This window comes from Somniosus microcephalus, chromosome 5 (assembly GCF_052327205.1).
Source record: "Somniosus microcephalus isolate GS21.2 chromosome 5, FLI_Smic_1.0, whole genome shotgun sequence".
Taxonomy (NCBI): Eukaryota; Metazoa; Chordata; class Chondrichthyes; order Squaliformes; family Somniosidae; genus Somniosus; species Somniosus microcephalus.
In genome coordinates, this window is record NC_140991.1 from 10927636 (window position 1) to 10945958 (window position 18323).

General features: G+C 44.6%; 1 protein-coding gene across 1 annotated transcript in view; it reads right to left on the minus strand.

Annotated features, from left to right (window-relative positions):
• Nucleotides 1-17789, minus strand: part of LOC147116881 (uncharacterized) — a 77622-nt gene extending 59833 nt beyond the window's left edge. Inside the window, exon 1 of the mRNA XM_085987185.1 lies at nucleotides 17403-17789. Coding sequence (XP_085843311.1) covers nucleotides 17403-17581 — 179 coding nt within the window. The 5' untranslated portion in view covers nucleotides 17582-17789. The remainder of the gene's footprint in view (nucleotides 1-17402) is intronic.
• Nucleotides 17790-18323: the final 534 nt, after the last annotated feature.

Genomic DNA, 18323 nt, shown 5'->3' on the forward strand with positions numbered 1-18323 from the left:
GCCGAGGCATAGAATATAAGAGCAGGGAGGTAATGATGGAGCTGTACAAAACGCTGGTTAGGCCACAGCTGGAATACTGTGTGCAGTTCTGGTCGCCACACTATAGGAAGGATGTGATTGCTTTGGAGAGGGTGCAGAGGAGATTCACCAGGATGTTACCTGGGCTGCAGCGCTTCAGCTATGAAGAAAGACTGGACAGGCTGGGGTTGTTTTCCTTGGAGCAGAGAAGGCTGAGGGGTGACCTGATTGAGGTGTAGAAAATTATGAGGGGCATAGATAGGGTAGATAGAAAGGAACTTTTTCCCTTAGTAGAGGGGTCAATAACAAGGGGGCATAGATTCAAGGTAAGGGGCAGGAGGTTTAGAGGGGATTTGAGGAAGAACTTTTTCACCCAGAGGGTGGTTGGAATCTGGAACTCACTGCCTGAAAGGGTGGTAGAGGCAGGAACCCTCACAACATTCAAGAAGCATTTGGATGAGCACTTGAAATGCCATAGCATACAAGGCCACGGACCAAATGCTGGAAAATGGGATTAGATTAGATAGGGCTTGATGGCCGGCGCGGACGCGATGGGCCGAAGGGCCTCTTTCTGTGCTGTATAACTCTGTGGCTCTAAAATTTCACAATCGCCTTTCTGCTCAAGGGTTCCACATAAAGATCAGAGAACGTTGTGATCATCACAGTCTGAGCCCCAGACAAATCAACATCCAACCCAAAAGGGAATACCAAGGGATGAACCCATGACTAACACAGGACTTGATAAACTGGAGCTCTTCGTTAGAACAGAGGGGATTACGTGCTGATTTCATTTGTGGTGTTTAAAATTATGAAGGGACAGGACAGAGTAGCTAGAAACAGACTGTTTCCAGTGATTGAGGGGTGAGAATGAAGGAACAGAAATGTAAGATTCCATGCAAGAGATTCAGGACAGAGAGCAGCAGAAACCTTTTTTTTTGTCTGAAAACACTCGTGAAACGCCTTGGGATGTTTTACTACATTAAATGCGTCATATAAATGCAAGTTGTCGTTGAATTTCACCCTACGCAGCAGCAGAGTTTTAAATCGGTTACCCCGGGGCAAGAGGTGGGTTTGGTCAGAATTTTCTCGATTAGATTGCTGAACAGGCAATTAAGGTTGCTCATGGTACAATTATCTGTTCAACCCTTTGAACTGTTTACAATTCATGAAAGAGGATCCAAGTACAGAATTATTTGGCAAGCTAAAGAGCTCATCTACACTTGGCTAGAAAAGAAAAAGTGTCTCCAGATTAGTAACGCAACATCTTAATCTTAGTTTGAACAGGGCAACCGGATTCCTGCGTTTACAAACCCACTCCATTGTACAGTGTTTCCCCAAACTGAGGCATGAAAGAGTATAAAATAAACAAACCATTTTACCCATGGAATACAAAGGGGTGGAAGTTATGTTACAGCTGTACAGAGCTCTGGTTAGACCCCGTCTGAAATACTGCATTGAGTTCTGGGCACCAGAATGATACCGGGGCTAAAAGAGTTCAATTATGAGGACTAAGCTTGTATTCCCTTGAATATAGGAGGTTAAGTGGTGATCTATTGAAGTGTTTATGATTAAAGGATTTGATATTTTAGATAGGAGAGAAACTATTTCTGCTGGTGGGGGAGTCCAGAACAAGCAGGCACAACCTCAACATTAGAGCTAGGCCGTTCAACAGTGATGTCAGGAAACACTTCTTCACACAAAAGGTGATGGAAATCTAGAACTCTTTCCCCTGCTAATGGTCCAAAATTGTTGAACTCGATGTCGAGTCCCGAAGGCTGTAAAGTGCCTAATCGAAAGATGAGGTGCTGTTCCTCGAGCTTACGCTGAGCTTCATTAGAACAGTGTAATAGGCCGAGGACAGAAAGGTCAGAGTGGGAGTGGAGCGGAGAATTAAAGTGACAGGCGACCGGAAGCTCAGGGTCACCCTTACGGACTGAACGGAGGTGTTCCACAAAGCGGTCACCCAATCTGCGTTTGGTCTCCCCAATGTAGAGGAGACCGCATCGTGAGCAGCGAATACAGTATACTAAATTGCAAGAAGTACAAGTAAATCGCTGTTTCACCTGGAAAGGGGTGTTTGGGGCCCTGGACGGTGGGAAGGGAGGAGGTTTATCTTAGCTTAACCATATATCTAGGGTGATGATTAGACAGAATTAAACAATGTAATCATGCCAACTGGTCAAGTATGGACACATGGCACAGCTGGGTTTCAGTGATGTCCCATACTGACTGGCTGATCTAAACATTCCTTATGCAACAGAACAATGGGTACACGATGATAATTTAACAAATAGCTCTCTAATCTTTAGTAAGTAAATGCAACTCAGGTGACAGATCATTCTTGAGAACAGGGTTAAAACATTTGGCAAATTGAACCTGCTTGGCCATTTCGTTAGCCAAGCAATTTTCTTTTTACTCCCAATTTCCCACCCTTCATCCCTCATGTCTTTTAATACCTTTACTTTTCAAGCACCTCTCCCTAGTAAAATAGGATTCCCGGCAAGGTAGTACATTATCATTCGAGAAAGAAACTCACAGCTTTACAGAATATCGCAGTTGCAGTATGGTCATGTTTTCCTCTTTTGTGACACTATGACATGTGCTTGTGTTTTTTTTAAAATTCATTTATGAGATGTGGGCATCGCTGGCAAGGCCAGGCCAGCATTTATTGCCCATCCCTAGACGTTTTACATGTGCTGTGTTTGCACTTTCGCAGTGCGTTAGTCAAGCACAATGATTATCAATTTGTCATTTAAACATAGTTTTGATGCTCATGTCAAGTATGATGACGCTTTCCTGCTGCTGTTGTCAGGGATGGTTTGTGGTACATCCAAGATAGCAAGCAAATTGTCTAGATTCCCTTCCTGTTGAAATGTCTGTTACGATTGGTGCATCTATCATGAAGAAGAACTGCCCATTGATTATTTTAGCTCGTCGATGGCGTTAAAGCATTTTTGTACCCACTTAACCTGGGATAATAATCACCACTTCATTTGTCCTGGCTTTCTCTTGCTGGATTATGACGGGGAGCATCACGAGGTCCTGAGCCTGGCAATTGACAAGAACAAGCTGGTGGACAGAGCAAAGGTAGAGAGAGCAGGCTGTTGAATTCCATGAGACTGCAGGGACTGAACTGGAATGCAGAGAGGTAAACCACAGGAGTGTTGGAAGGTCTCTGCATGCAGTACCTAGTGAGAAATGACCATTCCCTACAGTTACTAGGTGACAGGCCAGGCCAGGCAGGAGAAAGCTGTGAATAAGGACTTGCTGTAAAACCAGACAGGAGGTTAAGAAACATAGAAACAAAGAAGATAGGAGGAGTCGGCCATTCGGCCCCTCGAGCCTGCTCCGCCATTCAATGAGATCATGGCTGATCATCCAAATTCAGTACCCTGTCCCTGCCTTCTCCCCATATCCCTTGATCCCTTTAGCCTTAAGAAATATATCCAACTCCTTCTTGAATATATTTAATGAACTGGCCTCCACTGCCTTGTGTGTCATTCCTGCCATCCCAGGTATCAGCCTGGTGAATCTTCGCTGCACTCCCTCCATGGCAAGAACGTCCTTCCTCAGATAAGGCGACTAAAACTGCACACAATACTCAAGGTGTGGTCTCACCAAGGCCCTGTACAATTGCAGCAAGACATCCTTGTTCCTGTACTCGAACCCTCTCGCTACGAAGGCCAACATACCATTTGCCTTCTTAACCGCCTGCTGCACCTGCATGCTTACCTTCAGCGACTGGTGCACAAGAACACCCAGGTCTCTTTGCACTTCCCCTTCTCCCAATCTATTGCCATTCAAATAATAATCTGCCTTCCTGTTTTTGCCACCAAAGTGGATAACCTCACATTTATTCACATTATAGTGCATTTGCCATGTTTCTGCCCAATCACCCAACCTGTCCAAATCGTACTGGAGTTTTACGACACCCTCCTCACGGCATACCCTCCCACCCAGCTTTGTGTCGTCTGCAAATTTGGAGATATTACATCCAATTCCCTCGTCCAGATCATTAATATATATTGTGAACAGCTGGGGTCCGAGGACCGATCCTTGCGGTACCCCGCTAGTCACTGCCTGCCACTCGGAAAACGACCCGTTTATTCCAACTCTTTGCTTTCAGTCCGCCAACCAGTTCTCTATCCAAGTCAATACCTTGCCCCCAATCCCATGTGCCTTAATTTTACACGCTAATCTCTTATGCGGGACCTTCTCGAAAGCCTTCTGAAAGTCCAAATACACCACATCCACTGGTTCTCCCTTATCTATTTTACCAGTTACATCCTCAAAAAATTCCAGTAGATTAGTCAAGCACGATTTACCTTTTGTAAATCCATGTTGACTTTGTCTGATCCTGTCACTGCTTTCCAACTGCTCTGCTATTACATCTTTTATAATGGACTCTAGCATTTTCCCCACTACCGATGTCAGGCTTACCGGTCTGTAATTCCCTGCTTTTTCTCTACCACCTTTTTTGAATAGTGGGGTAACATTAGCTACCCTCCAATACATGGGTACTGTTCCAGAGTCTATTGAGTTCTGGAAGATGACCAGCAATGCATCTACTATTTCTAGGGCCACTTCCTTAAGTACCCTGGGATGTAGATTATCAGGCCCTGGGGATTTATCGGCCTTCAGTCCCATCAATTTTCCTAACACCATTTCCCTACAAATACTGATTTCTTTCAGTTCCACCCTTTCATCAGACCCTATGTTCCCCGGCATCTCTGGGAGGTTATTTGTGTCCTCCTTTGTGAAGACAGAACCAAAATATATATTTAGTTGGTCTGCCATTTCTTTGTTCCCCATTATAAATTCCCCTGTTTCTGACTGCAAGGGACCTACGCTTGACTTCACCAATCTTTTTCTATTCACATATCTATAAAAGCTTTTACAGTCAGTTTTTATGTTCCCTGCAAGCTTACTCTCATTCTGTTTTCCCCTTCTTAAGGATATTTCATGACTTACTGTTAAGTGGAGCCGATAACACCTACATTCCTCACATCTCTCCACAGACTATTACTGAAGATAATAGGAGTAACAGGGAACTGTTGCCTTTTCTGTATCGCTCTGCCTTGCATTTCACGCTTCAGTGCAAATTTACTGCCTCTGATCCGACAGCCAAAAGAGCAGAACAGGTCAATTGCGCTGAAAGCCATTTTGTGAACAGAATGGTAACTAGGAATCAGGTAGTATAAATTCATCACACATCAAGAACTTGCATTTATATAGTGCCCAATCAAATCCCCAGGACATCCCAAAGCACTTCACAATTAATTATTTATTTTTAAATGTTGTTACTTATGTAGGCAAACACGGTAGCTAAGTTGCACACAGCAAGATCCCACTAACATCAAATGGAGATGAATGTCTTGCTTCAAGGTTTTCGGTCATTTTTTTACAGAAAGGATTTGAAAATAAGAATGACTACTAATTTTTTTGAACTCTCAAGTTAAAAGGCACTAAGATGAAAGGTGCTAACTGGAGGTTGTTTTCCCATAGACTAAACAATTAGCAATTAGTTAGCATCAACATCCCTCACCCCCCCCCAAAAACACACCACACCCATTGTGTTGGAAAGTCCTTTGATCTCGGTCTGTGACGAGGGAGAGAAAGAGGGTGAAACACGGAAACGGGAAGGCTGCAGGGGCAGTCAGGTTTTTAAATGAGAAAGCTGCACGGGCCTTCACTGAGACCAAGGTCAGAAATGCTGGAGGAATACGGCAGCACGGTGGCATAGTGGTTAGCACTGTTGCCTCAGCGCCAGGGACCCGTGTTCGAATCTGGCCTCAGGTGACTGTCTGTGTGGAGTTTGCACATTCTCCCCGTGTTTGCGTGGGTTTTCTCCGGGTGCTCCGGTTTCCTCCCACAGTCCAAAGATGTGCGGGTTAGGTTGATTGGCTTTGATTAAATTGACCCTTAGTGTTAGGGGGATTAAATACGTGGGGTTACGGGGATAGAGTGGGATATGTGTTGGTGTAGGCTCGATGGGCCGAATGGCCTCTATCTGCACTGTGGGGTTTCTGTGATTCTGTGAACAGTTAGTAGTTTCTTGTTTTTTTAAATCAAGTAGGAGGACTTGTCGGGAGGCATGGTGTGTTTTTTTTTTTAAAATTATGTAACGATAAGTCATATTGTTTGAATTAAGCGAGTCTGATCATAACTGCTGCGCTGCAAGTTAACCCAGCGGTGAAATAAAACAGCTTATTGGTCGATTTGTCCCGGGCCTCGTCTCACCAAGTGTTGCTTCAGTCCCCCCTCAGAGAGATTGATAACCGTTTCAGGTCACGAGGGGGGTGGGGGGGAGGTGGGCGGTTCTACTCTTACACCCCTGGGTTACGCCATCATGCAAGTGGATACTGGGAAATGCGAGGCACAAAGGTAATGCACTCAGACCACCCGACGCCACCGAACACTTGAAAGGTTCAACTTTGTTTTTTGGTGGTGGGTAATGCTGGCCAAGACACCAGAGAAACTCCCCTGCTCTCTTTGAATAGAGCTGTGGGTTCTTTTACGTCCACCTGACCAAGCAGAAGAGGCCTCCTTAACATCTCCTCCAAAAGGCAGTACCCAATGTCTACGATGCAGCATTCAGTCAGCACAGCACTGCAGTGTCGGCCCAGATTGTGCTCTCAAATCCAGGAGTGGTGCTTGAACCCACAACCTGCTTACCGCAAGTCAAAGTGTCCCCAACGGTGCCATGCTGACATGACCTGACTAGCACTGAACAAAGGTTTATTGATGCTGCTCATTCAACCTTGGAAGCAATGACTCAGTCTCCAACAAGTGTCCATTCTCTTTCACAACAAACAGTTGGAGACTAATGTTGGTGTATTGACCCTGAAACTTATCAATATGGTCAAAACAAATGGAGGTATCTTTGCAGTCCCTGAATTTTGGCCAAAAAAACACTATACATGCGTCTAAAGATAGAGTCCCTCTTGCGTCACTGCGACTGTGCGCTATGGATTCAGACTGACATATAACCATCTCATTTAGGACCATTACAACTCCAGAGGATGGATTCAGTACTCAGCTTCCAGAGGTGAAAGGACAATGTTCTGATTATATCACTTTGGACAAAGTTATGAAACTTCAAATACTCTTCAGTGAGAACACTTGTGAAATTTCTCCCTCGCCAGTTTAAAAAAAACAGCCAGAGTATCTTTTAAGCCGTCGGTGATTTGCCATATTGATTTTTTTTGCCCTTGGTGCAAACCAACCGAGCTGTATTTAATGACGAGTATTTAAGCCTTGCTGCACTGAGGCAGGCAAGCTTTGTGCCTCAATTTCAAAATTCTCACCCTTGTTTTCAAATCCCTCCATGGCTTCGCCCCTCCCTATCTCTGTAATCTCCTTCAGCCCCACAACCAGCCCTCTACCCACGAGATATCTGCGCTCCTCAAATTCTGCCCTTGGGCATCCCTGATTTTAATCGCTCCACCTTTGGCGGCCGTGCTTTCCGTTGCCTGGGCCCTAAGCTCTGGAATTCCCTCCCTAAACCTCTCCACCTCTCTTTCTTCCTTTAAGACGCTCCTTAAAACCTACCTCTTTGACCAAGCTTTTGGTCACCTGTCCTGATATCTCCTTATGTGGCTCGGTGTCAAATATTTGTCTTATGACGCTCCTGTGAAGCACCTTGGGACGTTTTACTATGTTAAAGGCGCTATATAAATACAAGTTGTTGTTGTTGTTCCATCAGATGCTCCTTCTAGCTTGAAATAAGCTTCAGATATTGAACCAACAGTGTTGTGTATGTAATATGTGTGCTACTTTGAACCTATGGACAGGACTGCACTACTTGTTGGGCGTAGTGATACGCAGTACCACTCCTGGCCTCTGTCAGTCCCGTTCCAAACTGGCAATATTTCGCTAATTTACGCAATTCCAGCAAATAATCAGCATTGCTTTCATGCTGTAGCTGCCTTCTGTCATCAAATTTAAATCGTTCCGCTAGCATCAGCGGCGTGGGGTTTAGATGATCTTTCAGGACAGTAACAATCTCATCGAACGTCTTATCCGCCGGTTCATCTGGTGATAACAGGTGTTTCAATTGCCCGTATGTCTTCGCACCCATTAAATTTAATAATGTTAGTGCTTTATCAGCCTCACAATAATTTTTAACTCGTTCAACATATATGGCCCAATCTTCGATGTCACTATCAAAGTTGCTAATATTCCCGTGTTTAGGCATTGTAGTACTTTATCAGATTTGCAATTTCTCAGATTTTTTTTTTTTACTGCTATCCAAGATGGCGGCTTCCCGCACTTGCCGTCGTCCTCCGCCCACAAAATGGCGGTTTTCCCGCGCTTGGCGGTCTTCACCCGTCCCCCGACGCCGTCTCCCTTCAGCCCCGAGTGCGGCCCTTATCTCCGCCGCGATCGATGGCCCGCGCTTTTCACCGCGGCTCTCGCGCCTTCAGTGTCTGCCGACGCTGCGCCTTTCAGCCCGAGTGCGGCCCTTATCAGGGATTTCGATCGATCGCCCTTCTACCTCCGACTTCCCCCAGCCCTGTCTTTGCAGCCAACGCTGCTTGGTTTACCCACCACCGAGGTTGAAAAAGCTGCAGGATGTCTTCTGTCCTCCCATTTTCAGTCGCTGATGGAGGCTTCAGGGTCCTAATGCCTGTCGCTTCCAGTGGGGTGGTGAGATTTGAAACCTCTCTTCAACGTCCTGTCTGTGGACGAAGCCGCCGTGGAATAACTGCCGCAGGGTAAGAACCTGACTCGTCGCCAGTGTTAAGTATGTGTATTGTATTGAACAATTAACACAAAGACTTAAACGTATAACTCAAACAGGTCTTTACTGGTTGGAGGTAGGGACTACACGTAGGTCTTTACTTCATGCCCACAGGCGGGAACTGAGGGGGATCAGTACCCACAGTACTATTTATACCCCTATGGCCAGGAGTGGTACTGCGTATCACTACGCCCAACAAGTAGTGCAGTCCTGTCCATAGGTTCAAAGTAGCACACATATTACATACACAACAAACAGGAATCTTGATACCCACCTCAATGGCCCTTTTCTATTTTGAGGTTAGATGGAAAAAAGCCAGATTTACCATGCGGGTAGAGGCGAAGCGATCTCAGTTTAGCGGAGGGGGTTCCTGCACAATAGGAGGTAAGGAAAGGAAACTGTTCCACTCAGGCATACTCCACAGAAGCAAGAATGGGTGGTACTGTAGCCCACTGGCACTAAGCACCCCTATAGCTCCGGGCACATGCCATTTCCATCACCGAAAGTGAAGGGTACATTGATCCTTCTGCTTAAGGAAGCCCCCTTTCCGAGCCTTTAACTTTACTCCCACAGCCTTGGGATTCCCAGCACAAACTGCTTAAATGGAGCACGTTCTTACAACTCATAGCCTCCCGACATCACCCCATCCCCTGCTCCCATGCAAGATCACCATTAGAACCGGCGAAGAAGCTCACTTACCTGAACTTCTTCCATTCTCTACTTCTCTCGTCACTACAACACTTCTCATGAATTGATCACTCTCGAGCTCCTCTTCACACTGTTTTTCTCAAACCAACAGGCAGCTTCTCCTCCCCCTCGCTGTTTTGCCTGGACAATCAATCATTCTGACTGGCCAGTGTCTCCACTGTTCTTGCTCACTCCCAGGTGTGTCTCTCTCCAGTTTTACTAATACTGCATAGTGGCATATGTTAGATCATTTATACTCTTCTCTCTTACCACTTCCTCTGTCACACTGTTGCTAAGTTTCATCCTCTCTCACTGGGTTCAGCACCTTGCTTTCCACGTGGGAGCAGTTTCCATCTGAGTCTGCCATGGTTATACTCTGCTTTTCTCTTCCTCTCTCCAATTTATAACTGCTCTACAGTGTACAAACATATACATTAGTTTGCTTTTATGGTAGATAGGCACATACAGGTTCCTATGGCTACAGAATATAAAATGGTTCTCTTACCTGCAGTTATTATGCTCTTACTTTCTCAATTATTGCTGCTAAAGTTCACTAAAAGTGCCTTCTGCCTCCCCATTGTTATTGGTGTATACCTACCTACCTGTATATAGAAAGCTCCTTTACCTTAGCCAATCAACCTTAGCAGAAGTTGTAACTAGGATGTCAGTAACTGATCACCTGTTCCCCAATATGCCCAATAGTACACTTACGGAATGATACAACACAGGTCGTCATTCAGTCAATCGTGCTTATGTCAGTTCTTGGTTCGAGCTATCCAATTAATCCAACTCCCCCGCTCTTTCCCCATATTCCTGCAATTTTTCCCCTTCAATTATTTATCCAATTCTCTTTCCACCACCCTTGCAGGCAGTGTATTCCACACCACAACAACTCGCTGTGTAAAGAAATGTTTCCTCATGTCGCCTCCGGTTCTTTTGCCAATCATCTTAAATCTGTGTCCTCTGGTTAATGACCTTCCTGCCACTGGAAACAGTTTCTCCCTATTTATTCATGATTTTGAACACCTCTATTAATTCTCCTCTTAACCATCTTTGCTCCAAGGAGAACAATCCCAGCTTACATAGAGACATAGAAGATAGGAGCAGGAGTAGGCCATTCGGCCCCTCGAGCCTGCTCCGCCATTCAATGAGATCATGGCTGATCATCCAAATTCAGTACCCTGTCCCTGCCTTCTCCCCATATCCCTTGATCCCTTTAGCCTTAAGAAATATATCTAACTCCTTCTTGAATATATTTAATGAATTGGCCTCAACTGCCTTGTGTGGTAGAGAATTCCACAGGTTCACCACTCTCTGGGTGAAGAAATTCCTCCTCATCTCAGTCCTAAATGGCTTACCCCTTATCCTTAGACTGTGACCTCTGGTTCTGGACTCCCCCGCCATCGGGAACATCCTTCCTGCATCTAGTCTGTCCAGTCCTGTTAGAATTTTATAAGTTACAATGAGATCCTCTCTCATTCTTCTAAACTCTAGCGAATATAAGCCTAATCGACCCAATCTCTCCTCATACGTCATTCCTGCCATCCCAGGTATCAGCCTGGTGAACCTTCGCTGAACTCCCTCCATGACAAAACTTCCTTCCTTTTGTACTCTACTCCTCTATTAATAAAGCCAAGGATCCCATTTTTTTTTTATTTTATTTTTTATAAAAGTCCTGCCACCTTCAAAGATTTGTGTACATTACACCCCCAGGTCTTTCGGTTTCTGCAACTCCTTTAAAATTGTACCATTTAATTCATATTGCCTCTCATTCTTCCGACAAAAATGGATCACTTCAAACTTCTCTACGTTAAATTTCATCTGCCACGGGTCTGCCCATTTTACCAGTCTGTCTGTGCCCTCCTGAAGTCTGTTGCTATCCTGCTCATTGTTTATAGATCATTTAAACGTGGGTTGTTCCTGCAGTGTGCATTTTGCACCACATTACACCAGGGTGAAGTACTGGCCTGTCGCTTGTGGTGAATAGTTTGAGATAATTAAATAGCATATCACACATTTAAATGCAGTGATTTTTCTTTCCTATACCTGGCTACCACTGTACTAAATTATTAACAATGCTCACGGTATCCCTCATCCTGTCACTTTCATCATCATTGATTATATTAAATATATTTATTTCTTCAGCTAGACATCCTTCCTTACCTCAATGTAGAACTGCTACATTCGATACTTTACAAATCATGTAATTAGTGTGTAATAACTCAATGCTCCCATTACCGTAGCCCCCTTGCCCTCGTTTGAATTTGTAGTTACACTTAGGATGCAGATGTATGCAAGATTGACAACAAATAGATACACTGAAGCTGCTTTAAACAAACTGTATAGTTGATGTCAATCCCTCTCCGAGGTACCTCAATCAGTTTGCCTTGCTGCTGTCTGTCAGTGTATACTTCTATTAGTTATAGGGTTTTTTTTATAAAAAACTTTGAAAGCTGTTAATATTTGGTATATAGTTGTGCAAAGCAATAGTTATTCTGTGTAATAAAACCAGAAAATGCTGGAAATACTCAGCAGGTCAGGCAGCATCGTGGAGAGAGAAACAGAGTTAACGTTTCAGGGCGATGACCCTTCGTCAGAACTGGATAAAGTTGGAGATGGAACAGGTTTTTAAGCAAGTGTAGGGGGCAGGGAGAGGGGGGAGGGGAGGAAAGAACAAAAGGGAAGGTCTGTGATAGGATGGAAGGCAGGAGAGATTAAGAGACAAAAGGGATGATGGTGCAAGGCAAAAGGAGATGGTAATGGGACAAGTTAAGAAACAAAAGATGACTCTAGATGAATTGTAAATGGTGCTGGCAGAATGATCGACAGCTGCCTTGTGAGGGGGGAAAAAAGAAAAAAGAATTTTTTAAAAATAGGGGCCGAGGTTATAGTCTGAAATTGTTGAATTCTATGTTGAGTCCAGAAGGCTGTAAAGTGCCTAATCGGAAGATGAGGTGCTGTTCCTCGAGCTTACACTGAGCTTCATTGGAACAATGTAATAGGCCGAGGACGGAGAGGTCAGAGTGGGAATGGAGCGGAGAATTAAAGTGACAGGCGATCGGAAGCTCGGGGTCACCCTTACGGACTGAACGGAGGTGTTCCGCAAAGCGGTCGCCCAATCTGCGTTTGGTCTCCCCAGTGTAGAGGAGACCGCATAGTGAGCAGCGAATACAGTATACTAGATTGCAAGAAGTACAAGTAAATCGCTGTTTCACCTGGAAGGGGTGTTTGGGTCCCTGGACAGTGGGAAGGGGGGAGGTAAAAGTTATTGTGTTCCTCCCCGAGCTCAGCCAGTTCATTTCACTGCACCTCTCTCAATCAACAAGTTACACAGCATAGTTGTACCGGGTCTATGATGCAAGGTGTAATTATGCTAATATGCGTAGGGCAAGTGTAAAAGTTATCAGTTCCTGTTTTTTACCCGAGCCAGTTGAATTCAGTGTACGCCTTGTAACAGCTGCTCTCAAGACTTTGAAAGATGCAGCTCTCCGTATTTACAGCTCTCAGCATCTTTCACATCCTTTCTTTACCACAAGCAGATCATCTCCCCATACTCCAATCCGACAGCATATAGGTTGATTAGAAATATTTAAGATGCAGTTTAATCCCCGTGTACAGTTATGTGGCTCTGTTTAGGATGTTTAATAGCCAGTATAGTTATGTTCACCTGCTTTGGTTCTCTCCCTCTACTCCACCACCCCAGCCCAGTTTAGTTATCATATTTAGAATATTTTATGCCCAATGTGCAGTTATGCACCTGCTTAGGGAGTTTTATACCCAGTCTACAGATATATAACATGCTCAGGAGTTTTACACTACAGTAGTGCAGGTATACATAAGAACATAAGAAATAGGAGCAGGAGTAGGCCAATCGGCCCCTCGAGCCTGCTCCACCATTCAATAAGATCATGGCTGATCTGATCCTAACCTCAAATCTTCTATCACTCTGCATCCACCCGAACCCATGTGATCTCCCGGAAGAGGCGAAAAACCAGATAAAGACCCAATGGCCAATTTGGGAGAAAAAAATCTGGGAAATTCCTCTCCGACCCATCTAGGCGATCAAAATTCTTCCAGGAGATCACACTGTCCCTATATTTTCTACAGTACTTACCTTCTGTAAAGGCGATCTCCACCCCAGCCAGGAACAGGAATAAAACCATCTCCTGAAATCTAACAGAATTAGAACACAGTAGGAGCAGAACAAGGCTACACGGCCCCTGGGCCCGCTCCACTACCCACAGGGCCATGACCATTCCGAACCCAGACTCATGTCCAATTTCCTGCCCGCTCCCCGTAACCCTTAATTCCCTTTACTTCTAGGAAACTATCTATTTCTGTTTTAAATTTATTTAATGATGTAGCTTCCACAGCTTTCTGGGGCAGCAAATTCCACAAACCTACCACCCTCTGAGTGAAGAAGTTTCTCCTCATCTCAGTTTTGAATGAGCAGCCCCTTATTTTAAGATTATGCCCCCTAGTTCTAGTTTCACCCATCATTGGGAACATCCTCACCGCATCCACCCGATCAAGCCCCTTCACAATCTTATATGTTTCAATAAGATCGCCTCTCATTCTTCTGAACTCCAATGAGTAGAGTCCCAATCTACTCAACCTCTCCTCATATGACCACCCCCTCATCCCCGGGATTAACCGAGTGAACCTTCTTTGTACTGACTCGAGAGCAAGTATGTCTTTTCTTAAGTATGGACACCAAAACTGTATGCAGTATTCCAGGTGCGGCCTCACCAATACCTTGTACAACTGCAGCAATACCTCCCTGTTTTTATATTCCAACCCCCTAGCAATAAAAGCCAACATTCCATTGGCCTTCTTAATCACTTGCTGCACCTGCATACTAACTTTTTGAGTTTCGTGCACCAGGACCCCCAGATCCCTTTGTACTACAGTACTTTCCAGTTTCTTGCCATTAAGATAATAACTTGCTCTATGATTTTTCCTGCCAAAGTGCATAACCTCACACTTTCCAGTATTGTATTCCATCTGCCAAATCTCTGCCCACTTACTTAGCCTGTCTATGTCCCTTTGCAGGTTTTTTATGTCCTCCTCACTCACTACTTTCCCTCCCATCTTTGTATCATCTGCAAACTTTGATATGTTACACTCGGTCCCCTCCTCCAAATCGTTAATATAGATTGTAAAGAGTTGGGGACCCAGCACTGACCCCTGCGGAACACCACTAGTTACTGGTTGCCAATCTGAGAACGAACCATTTATCCCAACTCTCTGCTTTCTGTTAGAGAGCCAATCCTCCACCCACGCCAGAATATTACCCCCAATCCCGTGATTTTTTATCTTGAGCAATAATCTTTTGTGTGGCACCTTGTCAAATGCCTTTTGGAAGTCTAAATACACTACGTCCACTGGTTCCCCTTTATCCACCCTGTATGTTACTTCCTCAAAGAACTCAAGCAAATTTGTCAAACATGACTTCCCCTTCATGAAACCATGCTGAGTTTGCCCTATTAAATTATGTTTATCCAAATGTCCCGTTACTGTCTCCTTAATAATGGACTCTAACATTTTACCAACCACAGATGTTAGGCTAACAGGTCTATAGTTTCCAGCCTTCTGCCTACTACCCTTTTTAAATAAGGGTGTTACATTAGCAGTTTTCCAATCTGCCGGGACCTTTGCTGAGTCCAGTGAGTTTTGGAAAATTATTACCAATGCATCCACAATCCCTACCGCTACTTCCCTCAAGACCCTGGGATGCAAGCCATCAGGTCCAGGGGATTTATCCGCCTTGAGTCCCATTATTTTACCAAGTACCACTTCCTTAGTGATTTTAATCGTATTTAGTTCCTCCCCCCCTAGAGCCCCCTGTTTGTCCAGTGTTGGGATATTCTTAGTGTCCTCTACTGTAAAGACTGATACAAAATAATTGTTCAGTGTTTTTGCCATCTCCATGTTTCCCACCATTAATTTCCCGGTCTCATCCTCTAAGGGACCAACATTTACTTTAGCCACCCTTTTTCTTTTTATATAACTATAGAAACTTTTACTGTCTGTTTTTATATTTTTTGCTAATTTACTTTCATAATCTATCTTCCCTTTCTTAATCAATCTTTTTGTTATTTTTTGCTGTCTTTTAAAGACTTCCCAATCTTCCATCCTCCCACTAGATTTGGCTACCTTATATGCCCTTGTTTTTAGTCGGATACTATCCTTAATTACTTTACTTAGCCACGGATGGCTATCTTTTCTTTTACACCCTTTTTTCCTCAGTGGAATATATTTTTTTTGGAAGTTGTAAAATAACTCCTTAAATGTACACCACTGGTCATGTACCGTCTTACCCTTTAATCTATTTTCCCAGTCCACTCTAATTAATTCCGCTCTCATACCTTCATAGTCTCCTTTATTCAAGCTCAGCACGCTTGTTTGAGATCCAACCTTCTCACCCTCTAATTGAATATGGAACTCAACCATGTTATGGTCACTCATTCCAAGGGGATCCTTTACTAGGACATTTTTAATTAATCCTGTCTCATTACACAGGACCAAATCTAAGGTTGCTTGCCCCCTGGTCGGTTCAGTTACATACTGCTCAAGAAACCCATCCCTAATACATTCAATGAACTCTTCCTCAAGGCTGCTCTGCCCAATTTGATTTGTCCAGTTAATATGATAATTAAAATCCCCCATAATTATAGCTGTTCCCTTATTACAAGCCTCAACTATTTCCTGATTAATACTCCGTCCAACAGAGTTGCAACTGTTCGGAGGCCTATAGACTACACCCACTAGTGTTTTTTTCCCCTTATTATTCCTTACCTCCACCCAAACTGTTTCACTATCCTGCTCCTTTGACCCAATATCATTTCTCTGTATTATAGTGATTCCTTCCTTTATTAACATAGCCACCCCACCTCCTCTCCCTTCCTGCCTGTCCTTCCTGATTGTTAAATAACCTGGTATGTTTAATTCCCAGTCATGGTCACCCTGCAGCCATGTTTCTGTAATGGCCACAAGATCATACCCATATGTCATTATTTGTGCCGTTAACTCATTCATTTTGTTACGAATGCTACGTGCATTCAGATAAAGAACTTTCAAATATGTTTTGTAACACTTAGTTCCTGTTTTTTCCCTTTTTAGTACTTTACTTTTTACTCCATACCTTCTGTCCCTTCCTGACACATTCTGTTTTTTAATTCCCCCACTGCTACCTAAGTCTATGACCTTCTCTGTTGTCATTTCTATTATTTGCTCTCTAGAAACCTCCCCCCCACTAATTAGTTTAAAGCCCTCTCTACAGCCCTAGTTATATGATTCGCCAGGACTCTAGTCCCAGCACTGGCCAAGTGGAGTCCGTCCCAACAGAACAGCTCCCTCCTGTCCCAGTACTGGTGCCAGTGTCCCAAGAAGCAAAACCCATTTCTCCCACACCAGTCTTTGAGCCACGCATTTAACTCTTTAATTTTATTTATCCTAGCCAAATTCGCTCGTGGCTCAGGTAATAACCCAGAGATTATTACCCTTGAGGTTCTGTTTTTTAATTTGACCCCTAGCTGCTCATACTGTTCTGGGGTATTACACTACAGTAGTGCAGGTATACACCGTGTTCTGGGGTTTTACACTACAGTAGTGCAGATATACACCGTGTTCTGGGGTTTTACACTACAATAGTGCAGATATACAACGTGTTCTGGGGTTTTACACTACAGTAGTGCAGATATACACCGTGTTCTGGGGTTTTACACTACAGTAGTGCAGATATACACCGTGCTCTGGGGTTTTACACTACAGTAGTGCAGATATACACCGTGCTCTGGGGTTTTACACTACAGTAGTGCAGATATACACCGTGTTCTGGCATTTTACACTACAATAGTGCAGATATACACCGTGTTCTGGGGTTTTACACTACAGTAGTGCAGATATACACCGATTTCCGGGAGTTTTACACGACAATGGTATAAAGTTTTACCTCAGCCAGCTTGCCTCGCTGTTGTTTTCTTGCTCTGCCTTCTCTTCACTCAGCTTCTTCAGATCCCGGTGGCTGAGGGTGCGGGTCGCCTTGTTGTCGCCTGCTGCTGCCGTTGCCGCTCCGGGTGCGGGTGCGGGTCCGCGCCGCCTGACGGTGGCGGGTGCCGCCGAGCCGCTCATGATGCTGATGCTGTCGCTGTCCCGGGCCAGGCGGCGGGGACTGTCTGCACACTCGCTCTCCGGTTACCGGGGGGACCAGGGTCAGGGATCAGTGAGTGCCGACTCGGGCTGGGCGGGCGACCGATCCACCGAACCCCGCTCGCGGGAACCAGCCAATCACTCACCGCGCCTGGGGGGCAGCGACGTCATCCACCCCCTCCGCGCGCGCTCGCTCCAGGCCACAGCCCCGCCCCCTTAACACACATGCGCCGAGCGGCCGAAGTGCCTCTTGGGAAATGTAGTTCAATCCAAAGATATGCACGTGGCCATTCAATGGATTTTTTTTTTGGAGTCAAACATTTTTACTTAAACATGGTAGTACTTGTTACAACTCATCAATTACATAATAAATCCATTACATTCATTAGCCGCAACAAAACAAAGCGTTAAAAACAGCTATAGGATTAACAGTACAAATGCAGCACTGAAGAACAGTGATTTTGTAATTCTTGTAATTTTTCCACTCCTTTCCCCCCCCCCTTTCCTTTTGTTTCTCTCTCACACCTGGCAGCTATCTCTTGCCCTGCCAGTACACTTTACACCTAATCTCAGCCTATTACCATCTCGTCTAGCTTCTAACACCTTTTATTGTCTCTTTTTTACTTCTTTTGTTTCTTTTATTCTTTTGTTCGATCGCAGCCCTGCCTCCGATCTATCTTTTCTTTCCAGTTTTGAAGAAGGGTCAAACCCGAAACGTCAACTC